Source organism: Oncorhynchus masou, unplaced genomic scaffold, assembly GCF_036934945.1.
Source record: "Oncorhynchus masou masou isolate Uvic2021 unplaced genomic scaffold, UVic_Omas_1.1 unplaced_scaffold_1196, whole genome shotgun sequence".
Lineage (NCBI taxonomy): Eukaryota > Metazoa > Chordata > Actinopteri > Salmoniformes > Salmonidae > Oncorhynchus > Oncorhynchus masou.
The window spans coordinates 156,360-168,675 of record NW_027001737.1 but is presented as its reverse complement, the minus strand read 5'-3'; the positions used below and the strand labels follow the sequence as shown (position 1 = coordinate 168,675).

The 12,316-nt window shown below is 48.5% G+C and overlaps 1 protein-coding gene across 1 annotated transcript in view; it reads right to left on the bottom strand.

Annotated features, from left to right (window-relative positions):
- Window positions 1-218: 218 nt before the first annotated feature.
- The window catches only part of LOC135529652 (zinc finger protein DPF3-like), a 58,346-nt gene continuing 46,248 nt past the window's right edge, over window positions 219-12,316 (bottom strand). Inside the window, exons 9-11 of the mRNA XM_064958273.1 lie at window positions 10,508-10,620; window positions 5,258-5,339; window positions 219-3,373 (exon numbers count right to left, since the gene is read on the bottom strand). Coding sequence (XP_064814345.1) covers window positions 3,306-3,373; window positions 5,258-5,339; window positions 10,508-10,620 — 263 coding nt within the window. The 3' untranslated portion in view covers window positions 219-3,305. The remainder of the gene's footprint in view (window positions 3,374-5,257; window positions 5,340-10,507; window positions 10,621-12,316) is intronic.

Genomic DNA, 12,316 nt, shown 5'->3' with positions numbered 1-12,316 from the left:
TACCATGTGAGGGTGAAAACCATAGGCCTACAAAATGGAGCCAGTCGATGCCTAGTTTTGACCTCGACTTGCACTAAGATGAGAGGTCTTACAGATATTTACATTCTTGTCATTTTTAGCGGGATGCTGTTATCCCAGAACACATTTAACTAAAGAAATGTCAAACAGATGTCAGAGCAATATCACTAACCAGCTCAAACAAATTAATTAGTCGAGAGTATAACCAAGGACTAAATCTTTATTTCAACACAAAAAAAAAAACTAAAACATACATACAAACGTTTTAACAATGTACCCAAAACCAACACAAAATAGTATCCATATATAATTGATGGTCTCCAATATAAAACAAAATTATACTGACACACATATTTCTCAAGAGTGTGAAGTTGGCATGGTGATATAAACAGGAAGTTGTTAAAACAGCCCACATGGGGGGGGGTGAAACCAAGGAAACCATTCAGATGTTAATTAACATCATGGATGCGTCTCAAAATGGCATCTTATTCCTTATATTAGTGCACTATAGTTAACAAGGGCCCATAAGTAGTGCACTATATAGGGAATAGTGGGTACTCGAGCAATATGCAGTATCTAGTCTACTTCATGATTGTCTGAGGAGAGAAACAATATTCAACACAAAAGCGCAAAACAAAATAAGAAAATAGTTGTAAGACATTTCCAGTCATGACGTCGTCATTCATTTTTAGCATTAAATACTTTTTTTTTTTTTTTTAAACAATATCGCTAAAAACAATTTCAGGTCTTCTACCACTGTTTTAGGATTGTGTTTCCGTGTTCTTTAAAATCTATCCAATAGTCCTATAATGTAATCTATAATGACCTTGTTCAGTGCAATCTATCGCCATCATGTTCACGTGGAAGAACGTGAATCGTTATATAAGAATTTTGGAGTTTTACATTAGAAGTTTTGAATGATATACAAAGTGGAAGGGAAGCCTATAAAACAAATTGACATTTACTAAAACATAAGATACAAAATGTACAAAAAAACAACGGGCGCATGATAACGCGGACAATGCGAGGTATCCTACGTGCCAGTCGAACGATAGCCTGGTACCATTCACCGACTGAAACGTGGTGGTAGAGCTACGAGGTATGTGTTTTGTATATGTTTGTGAGCCAGTGTGAATGGATTGTGTCTCTATGTGAATATGTCTCTATGGTCTATGGATGCAGTCCTATAATTGTCTCAATGTCCTACATCAATCTTCCCAACAACAACAACAACAACAACATGCCAAAACCTCTTGTATGGTAACGTGATTTAGATAGCGGACTCTGAAGTCCTCTGGTATGGTAACGTGATTTAGATAGCGGACTCTGAAGTCCTCTGGTATGGTAACGTGATTTAGATAGCGGACTCTGAAGTCCTCTTGTATGGTAACGTGATTTAGATAGCGGACTCTGAAGTCCTCTGGTATGGTAACGTGATTTAGATAGCGGACTCTGAAGTCCTCTGGTATGGCAACGTGATTTAGATAGCGGACTCTGAAGTCCTCTGGTATGGTAACGTGATTTAGATAGCGGACTCTGAAGTCCTCTGGTATGGTAACGTGATTTAGATAGCGGACTCTGAAGTCCTCTGGTATGGCAACGTGATTTAGATAGCGGACTCTGAAGTCCTCTTGTATGGTAACGTGATTTAGATAGCGGACTCTGAAGTCCTCTGGTATGGTAACGTGATTTAGATAGCGGACTCTGAAGTCCTCTGGTATGGTAACGTGATTTAGATAGCGGACTCTGAAGTCCTCTGGTATGGCAACGTGATTTAGATAGCGGACTCTGAAGTCCTCTGGTATGGTAACGTGATTTAGATAGCGGACTCTGAAGTCCTCTTGTATGGTAACGTGATTTAGATAGCGGACTCTGAAGTCCTCTTGTATGGTAACGTGATTTAGATAGCGGACTCTGAAGTCCTCTTGTATGGTAACGTGATTTAGATAGCGGACTCTGAAGTCCTCTTGTATGGCAACGTGATTTAGATAGCGGACTCTGAAGTCCTCTTGTATGGCAACGTGATTTAGATAGCGGACTCTGAAGTCATCTTGTATGGTAACGTGATTTAGATAGCGGACTCTGAAGTCCTCTGGTATGGTAACGTGATTTAGATAGCGGACTCTGAAGTCCTCTTGTATGGTAACGTGATTTAGATAGCGGACTCTGAAGTCCTCTTGTATGGTAACATGAAACATGATTTAGATAGCGGACTCTGAAGTCCTCTTGTATGGTAACGTGATTTAGATAGCGGACTCTGAAGTCCTCTTGTATGGTAACATGATTTAGATAGCGGACTCTGAAGTCCTCTTGTATGGTAACGTGATTTAGATAGCGGACTCTGAAGTCCTCTTGTATGCTTTCTCTATCAAACAAAGCATCCGTCCACAGCAACAGTCACAACAACCAGACATTTCGACCAGTTTTAAATGAATAACTGTTTAGATCGTTGTCATTGGGTACTTAGTATCCTAGTAACCACAAACTGGGCAAAAAAACCAACTAACTGTAATATAAAATAGTGGCTGCAACGACCCCCTAATGGGGGATTGCGTTACACCTTGATAAAATGATGTTTGACAAGTCCTGTGAGTAATGCCATTTCAAATATTTAATATGTCTTGGTGCAAAATATGAACGAACGTCACTGTGAAATCTAAACAAGGACGGGACTGGAAACGAAATCAAATGTTTGTCAAACAGACACAAACTCTCCTTGTCAGGCACATAAGTGTTTTTTTGATCTCAGCTAAGACAAATATCTCTAGTTAGCTAACAGTCAGATGAGACTACATGGTACAACAGCAGTGTCAAACACTGTGGGACAAGATTACTATTTAAACTAATTACTATTCTTTGTGGAGGTTTTTTTTTCTTTTTTTTTTTCTTTATAGCACAGAATGACATTTTGGTTCAAAGTGGTCCTGACCTATGTCGCTTAATTATTTACATTTACATTTAAGTCATTTAGCAGACGCTCTTATCCAGAGCGACTTACAAATTGGTGAATTCACCATTATGACCTCACATGATACCTGGTAAATCACTGGTGGAATGTATTGCCTGTTTGCCTGTTGGGTTCTGTCTGTGGTTGGTTGTGAAGTTGTGAGGTAGAGAACTGATTGGCAGATAAGGATTGCATGTTGTAGAAGTGTTGCATCTGTAGGGTTGTGTTTCCATTTCAGAGGTAGAGGGTAGCACTTTCTCCTCACACAAGAAACTGAGAAAGTGAACGAGGTGAGACTGAACGTTACGCCCTGAGCCTGTAAATCCATTATGGTGTGATGCTATGGCTCTTCATAGGCTGAGGCCTTGTGCTTCAACAGATCCAAACACAGGTGACAGCTCCAGCTCCCTGGGGGGAGAGAGAGGGGGGAGGAGGGGGAGAGAGGAGGGGGAGAGGAGGGGAGAGAGGAGGGGGAGGAGGGAGGGAGAGAGGAGGGGGAGAGAGGAGGGGGGAGAGGAGGGTGGAGAGGAGGGGGAGAGAGAGAGAGAGATGTAGAGAGGATGGGGAGAGAGAGAGATGTAGAGAGGAGGGAGAGAGAGATGTGGAGAGGGAGGGGGAGAGAGATGTAGAGAGGAGGGGGAGAGAGATGTGGAGAGGGAGGGGAGAGAGATGTGGAGAGGGAGGGGGAGAGAGATGTGGAGAGGGAGGGGGAGAGAGATGTAGAGAGGGAGGGAGAGAGATGTGGAGAGGGAGGGGGAGAGAGATGTAGAGAGGAGGGGGAGAGAGATGTAGAGAGGAGGGGGAGAGAGATGTGGAGAGGAGGGGGAGAGAGATGTGGAGAGGGAGGGGAGAGAGATGTAGAGAGGAGGGAGAGAGATGTGGAGAGGGAGGGGAGAGAGATGTAGAGAGGAGGGGGAGAGAGATGTGGAGAGGGGGGGGGAGAGAGATGTGGAGAGATGTGGAGAGGGAGGGGGAGAGAGATGTAGAGAGGAGGGAGAGAGATGTGGAGAGGGAGGGGGAGAGAGATGTAGAGAGGAGGGGGAGAGAGATGTGGAGAGGGAGGGGAGAGAGATGTAGAGAGGAGGGGGAGAGATGTAGAGAGGAGGGGGAGAGAGATATAGAGAGGGGGGGGGAGAGAGAGAGAGAGGTGGAGAGGAGGGAGAGAGAGATGTAGAGAGGAGGGGAGAGAGATGTAGAGAGGAGGGGGAGAGAGAGAGAGAGTAGCAGAGAGGAGGAGGGGAGAGCGAGAGATGTAGAGAGGAGGAGGGGAGAGAGAGAGTAGTAGTGGAGGAGGGGAGAGCGAGAGAGATGTAGAGAGGAGGAGGGGAGAGAGAGAGATGTAGAGAGGAGGAGGGTAGAGAGAGAGAGAGATGTAGAGAGGAGGAGGGGAGAGAGAGAGAGAGAGATGTAGAAAGGAGGAGGGGAGAGAGAGAGATGTAGAGAGGAGGAGGGGAGAGAGAGAGAGATGTAGAGAGGAGGAGGGAGAGATGTAGAGAGGAGGAGGGGAGAGAGAGAGATGTAGAGAGGAGGGGGAGAGAGAGATGTAGAGAGGAGGGGGAGAGAGAGAGAGATGTAGAGAGGAGGGGGAGAGAGAGAGAGATGTAGAGAGGAGGGGGGGGGAGAGAGATGTAGAGAGGAGGGGGCGAGAGAGAGACAGATGTAGAGAGGAGGGGAGAGAGAGAGATGTAGAGAGGAGGAGGGGAGAGAGAGAGATGTAGAGAGGAGGAGGGGAGAGAGAGAGAGATGTAGAGAGGAGGAGGGGAGAGAGAGAGAGAGTAGCAGAGAGGAGGAGGGGAGAGCGAGAGAGATGTAGAGAGGAGGAGGGGAGAGAGAGAGAGATGTAGAGAGGAGGAGGGGAGAGAGAGAGTAGTAGAGGAGGAGGGGAGAGAGAGAGAGATGTAGAGAGGAGGAGGGGAGAGAGAGATGTAGAGAGGAGGAGGGGAGAGAGAGAGATGTAGAGAGGAGGGGGGAGAGAGAGAGAGATGTGGAGAGGGAGGGGGAGAGAGATGTAGAGAGGGGGAAAGAGAGATGTAGAGAGGAGGAGGGTAGAGAGAGAGAGTCAAAACACTTGTTGTGGACTAGAAATGCAACGTTGTGTTCATGTGCTGGTAGTTGTAAGTACTGTGCCGCTGTTTAATGTCTTGACGTTTAAAAACATTGTTTCCGGAACTCTCTGCCACACTCAAAGTCTCCCGGTGAGAATGTCCGTCAGAGAGGAGGAGACTGTGTATTATCACTGAGCTGTGTGGGATCAGTCTTTATAATGTATACTGCACTGTCCAGTGGTCTTACCTTCAGGAGGTTTGGTCATGGGGGGCTTCAGACAGTACATGTGGTATCCTCTGTCACAGTCGTCACAGAACAACAGCTGGTCCTACAGACAAACACACAATGTTGACACAATGTGGTAACTGACACAGGGTGGTAACTGACACAGGGTGGTAACTGACACGGGGTGGTAACTGACACAGGGTGGTAACTGAAACAATGTGGTAACTGACACAGGGTGGTAACTGACACAATGTGGTAACTGACACAGGGTGGTAACTGACACAGGGTAGTAACTGACACAGGGTGGTAACTGACACAATGTGGTAACTGATACAGGGTGGTAACTGACACAGGGTGGTAACTGACACAGGGTGGTAACTGACACAGGGTGGTAACTGACTGTGAGGTAACTGACACGGGGTGGTAAATGACACAGGGTGGTAACTGACACAGGGTGGTAACTGACACGGTGTGGTAACTGACACAGGGTGGTAACTGACAAAATGTGGTAACTGACACAGGGTGGTAACTGACACAATGTGGTAACTGACACAGGGTGGTAACTGACACAGGGTGGTAACTGACACGGTGTGGTAACTGACACAGGGTGGTAACTGACACAGGGTGGTAACTGATACAGGGTGGTAACTGACACAGGGTGGTAACTGACACGGTGTGGTAACTGACACGGGGTGGTAACTGACACGGGGTGGTAACTGACACAGGGTGGTAACTGACACAGGGTGGTAACTGACACGGGGTGGTAACTGACACAGGGTGGTAACTGACACGGTGTGGTAACTGACACGGTGTGGTAACTGACACGGGGTGGTAACTGACACGGTGTGGTAACTGACACAATGTGGTAACTGACACGGGGTGGTAACTGACACGGGGTGGTAACTGACACAATGTGGTAACTGACACAATGTGGTAACTGACACAATGTGGTAACTGACACAATGTGGTAACTGACACGGAGTGGAAACTGACACGGGGTGGTAACTGACACGGGGTGGTAACTGACACAATGTGGTAACTGACACAGGGTGGTAACTGACACAATGTGGTAACTGACACGGGGTGGTAACTGACACGGAGTGGAAACTGACACGGAGTGGAAACTGACACTGTGTGGTAACTGACACTGTGTGGTAACTGACACTGTGTGGTAACTGACACGGGGTGGTAACTGACACGGGGTGGTAACTGACACAGGGTGGTAACAGACACAATGTGGTAACTGACACAGGGTGGTAACTGACACGGGGTGGTAACTGACACAGGGTGGTAACAGACACAATGTGGTAACTGACACAGGGTGGTAACTGACACAATGTGGTAACTGACACGGGGTGGTAACTGACACGGGGTGGTAACTGACACGGGGTGGTAACTGACACAGGGTGGTAACTGACACAGCGGGGTAACTGACTAAGGTAACTGACACAATGTGGTAACTGACACAGAGTGGTAACTGACACAATGTGGTAACTGACACGGGGTGGTAACTGACACGGAGTGGAAACTGACACGGGGTGGTAACTGACACAGGGTGGTAACTGACACGGGGTGGTAACTGACACAGGGTGGTAACTGACACAGGGTGGTAACTGACACAATGTGGTAACTGACACAGGGTGGTAACTGACACGGGGTGGTAACTGACACAGGGTGGTAACTGACACAGGGTGGTAACTGAAACAATGTGGTAACTGACACAGGGTGGTAACTGACACAGGGTGGTAACTGACACGGGGTGGTAACTGACACGGGGTGGTAACTGACACAGGGTGGTAACTGACACAGGGTGGTAACTGACACAGGGTGGTAACTGACACAATGTGGTAACTGACACGGGTGGTAACTGACACGGGGTGGTAACTGACACAATGTGGTAACTGACACAATGTGGTAACTGACACAATGTGGTAACTGACACGGAGTGGAAACTGACACGGGGTGGTAACTGACACGGGGTGGTAACTGACACAATGTGGTAACTGACACAGGGTGGTAACTGACACAATGTGGTAACTGACACGGGGTGGTAACTGACACGGAGTGGAAACTGACACGGAGTGGAAACTGACACTGTGTGGTAACTGACACTGTGTGGTAACTGACACGGGGTGGTAACTGACACGGGGTGGTAACTGACACAGGGTGGTAACAGACACAATGTGGTAACTGACACAGGGTGGTAACTGACACGGGGTGGTAGCTGACACGGGGTGGTAACAGACACAATGTGGTAACTGACACAGGGTGGTAACTGACACAATGTGGTAACTGACACGGGGTGGTAACTGACACGGGGTGGTAACTGACACGGGGTGGTAACTGACACGGGGTGGTAACTGACACAGGGTGGTAACTGACACAGCGGGGTAACTGACTAAGGTAACTGACACAATGTGGTAACTGACACAGAGTGGTAACTGACACGGGGTGGTAACTGACACAGGGTGGTAACTGACACAATGTGGTAACTGACACAGGGTGGTAACTGACACGGGGTGGTAACTGACACAGGGTGGTAACTGACACAGGGTGGTAACTGAAACAATGTGGTAACTGACACAGGGTGGTAACTGACACAGGGTGGTAACTGACACAGGGTGGTAACTGACACGGGGTGGTAACTGACACAGGGTGGTAACTGACACAGGGTGGTAACTGACACAATGTGGTAACTGACACAGGGTGGTAACTGACACAATGTGGTAACTGACACAGGGTGGTAACTGACACAGGCTGGTAACTGACACGGGGTGGTAACTGAAACAATGTGGTAACTGACACAGGGTGGTAACTGACACGGGGTGGTAACTGACACGGGGTGGTAACTGACACAGGGTGGTAACTGACTGTGAGGTAACTGACACAGGGTGGAAACTGACACGGGGTGGTAACTGACACAGGGTGGTAACTGACACAGGGTGGTAACTGACTGTGAGGTAACTGACACAGGGTGGTAACTGACACAGGGTGGTAACTGACACGGGGTGGTAACTGACACGGGGTGGTAACTGACACGGGGTGGTAACTGACACGGGGTGGTAACTGACTGTGAGGTAACTGACACAGGGTGGTAACTGACACAGGGTGGTAACTGACTGTGAGGTAACTGACACAGGGTGGTAACAGACACGGGGTGGTAACTGACACGGGGTGGTAACTGACACGGGGTGGTAACTGACACGGGGCGGTAACTGACACAGGGTGGTAACTGACACAGGGTGGTAACTGACACAATGTGGTAACTGACACAGGGTGGTAACTGACACGGGGTGGTAACTGACACGGGGTGGTAACAGACACAGGGTGGTAACTGACACAGGGTGGTAACTGACACAGGGTGGTAACAGACACAGGGTGGTAACAGACACAGGGTGGTAACTGACACGGGGTGGTAACTGACACGGGGTGGTAACTGACACGGGGTGGTAACTGACACAGGGTGGTAACTGACACAGGGTGGTAACTGACTGGGTGGTAACTGACACAGAGTGGTAACTGACTGGGTGGTAACAGACACTGTGTGGTAACTGACACGGGGTGGTAACTGACACAGGGTGGTAACTGACTGAGGTAACTGACACAGGGTGGTAACTGACACAGGGTGGTAACTGACACGGGGTGGTAACTGACACGGGGTGGTAACTGACACGGGGTGGTAACTGACACGGGGTGGTAACTGACACGGGGTGGTAACAGACACAGGGTGGTAACAGACACAGGGTGGTAACAGACACAGGGTGGTAACTGACACAGGGTGGTAACTGACTGGGTGGTAACTGACACAGAGTGGTAACTGACTGGGTGGTAACAGACACTGTGTGGTAACTGACACAGGGTGGTAACTGACACAGGGTGGTAACTGACACAGGGTGGTAACTGACACGGGGCGGTAACTGACACGGGGTGGTAACTGACACGGGGTGGTAACTGACTGTGAGGTAACTGACACAGGGTGGTAACTGACACAGGGTGGTAACTGACACGGGGTGGTAACAGACACGGGGCGGTAACTGACACGGGGCGGTAACTGACACGGGGTGGTAACTGACACGGGGTGGTAACTGACTGTGAGGTAACTGACACAGGGTGGTAACTGACACAGGGTGGTAACTGACACAGGGTGGTAACTGACACGGGGTGGTAACTGACACGGGGTGGTAACTGACACGGGGCGGTAACTGACACGGGGCGGTAACTGACACGGGGTGGTAACTGACACGGGGTGGTAACTGACACGGGGTGGTAACTGACACGGGGTGGTAACTGACTGGGTGGTAACTGACACGGGGCGGTAACTGACACAGGGCGGTAACTGACACAATGTGGTAACTGACACGGGGTGGTAACTGACACGGGGTGGTAACTGACACGGGGTGGTAACTGACACGGGGCGGTAACTGACACAGGGCGGTAACTGACACAATGTGGTAACTGACACGGGGCGGTAACTGACACGGGGTGGTAACTGACACGGGGTGGTAACTGACTGTGGTAACTGACACAGGGTGGTAACTGACACAGGGTGGTAACTGACACAGGGTGGTAACAGACACAGGGTGGTAACTGACACAGGGTGGTAACTGACACGGGGTGGTAACTGACACGGGGCGGTAACTGACACGGGGCGGTAACTGACACGGGGCGGTAACTGACACGGGGTGGTAACTGACACGGGGTGGTAACTGACACGGGGTGGTAACTGACTGGGTGGTAACTGACACGGGGTAACTGACACAGGGTGGTAACTGACACAACTGTGGTAACTGACACGGGGTGGTAACTGACACGGGGTGGTAACTGGTAACTGACACGGGGTGGTAACTGACACGGGGCGGTAACTGACACAGGGTGGTAACTGACACAATGTGGTAACTGACACGGGGCGGTAACTGACACAGGGTGGTAACTGACACAGGGTGGTAACTGACACAGGGTGGTAACTGACACAGGGTGGTAACTGACACAATGTGGTAACTGACACGGGGTGGTAACAGACACGGGGTGGTAACTGACACGGGGTGGTAACTGACACGGGGTGGTAACTGACACAGGGTGGTAACTGACACAGGGTGGTAACTGACTGGGTGGTAACTGACACAACACCACATCACAGACGCGGAATCCCTTCCACTGTGAACTGACCTCCCGAGAACAACGGTAGCCCACTGAGCTAAAGGCTAGGTAGTTACGGGAGCTAACGAGAGTTTTAAGGAATCCTCTGGGCTCAGAGTTATCCAGCGCACTTACGTCGTTCTCGGAGGTGCCACAGAGGCTGCAGGACTTGCACTCGATGCACTGCCACTGGTAGGTCTTCACCGCCGTCATCATGTTGTCTGTGAACTGCAGACAGGTTGGGTGGCCTGGGGAGGGAAAGAGGGAGATTTACATTTTACAACTCAGCTCTGATTCGTTTAATATGCTGCAATAATGGTCAATGAGTTATTGCTGTACGTCGAATGAACACAGCAGACATAGGTAGCTGACGTTCTCCTCAGTCATTCATACGGTCTATGACAAGTTGTGGCTAAAATCACATTGCCAACAAACAAACAAAACATGTTTTCTGACTTAAGTATAGTGGGCTTGTGACCGACCTACTTTACTATAATGGAGCTGTCAGAATAACACACGTTACCCATTCATAATAGCCACAAGTGAATTCATCATCAGTGTCAATGGGATATCAAGGAGCCATAAGCACTCATCTCTCTGAAACCAAACAGTCCTGGCAGAGACAATCATTGGACCGGGCACACAACCATCCCTCTGTCTCTCTCTCTCTCTCTGTGTCTCTCTCTCTCTGTGTCTCTCTCTCTGTGTCTCTCTCTCTCTGTGTCTCTCTCTCTCTGTGTCTCTCTCTCTCTCTCTCTGTGTCTCTCTCTCTCTCTCTCTCTCTCTCTGTGTCTCTCTCTCTCTGTGTCTCTCTCTCTGTGTCTCTCTCTCTCTCTCTCTCTCGATGATGACGATGATGATGATGATGCATTAAAGTAAGGGGATTGATTTGAATGGGAAATGACTGTGTCATTGATCAATTAAAGGTAAGTTAAAGGAAACATTTTCTACCCCATTTTGGACCCAAGAGCCAGAGTGAATGTGTGATTGTCTTGGTATTTGGATAGGTAATATCTTCCATCCTACGGTGGTGGAACAATGACTGACACATTTATCCAATCATCTTCTTTCCATGTGTTCCTACACCAGCCGAGGTTCAATGGTCTGTACAGAGAGAGAGGGACAAGAAGATGCCGATTGGCTCTTACCTCTCGGCTAACTGTCCTCTCTGACCAATGGAGCGACTCGGGCGACTCCAAGTACACCCCTCCTCCACACCCTTACAGTCCAGAGGTAATAGCAGCATGCTCAAGAGGTATAGGACCAGTTTATATTTGGGTTTAATTCCGGTCAATTCTTGAACTATTTAGGCTTTACTAAATGATTAAATCCATGTTATACAGAACAGCACTGGCTTTTCTCCTTCAGAGGAAAAATAAGAAAAGCTCCAAGAAAAAGCTCTCTCAAACAGCAACAGATGCCTTGATGTCCATCCTTTGCTCTCAAGAGTTTGTTTTGTAGGAAAATAACATTCCCTAACTTATTCAAAGTATCTACAAAAAGTCCAGAAAACATAAAAAGAAGCTGCAGTTTTTTCTGCAAATTATTTAGCTTTTCAAGAAAAACGAGTTCTGTCTCAGCACCGATTGTCTTCATCGTCGGAAAACAAAAATGTCCTCCAGCTCGACATCCTCAAAGAAGGTTGACTGGCTTTTTATTTTAATTAAAGTGTTACCTTTATTTAACTAGGCAAGTCAGTTAAGAACCAATTCTTAACTGTGGGTTAGCTGCCTGTTCAGGGGCAGAACGACAGATTTGTACCTTGTCAGCTCGGGGGTTTGAATTTGCAACCTTCCGGTTACTAGTCCAATGCTCTAACCACTAGGCTACCCTGCCGCCTCTACACTCTAACCACTAGGCTACCTGCCGTCTCTACACTCTAACCACTAGGCTACCCTGCCGCCTCTACACTCTAACCACTAGGCTACCTGCCGCCTCTACACT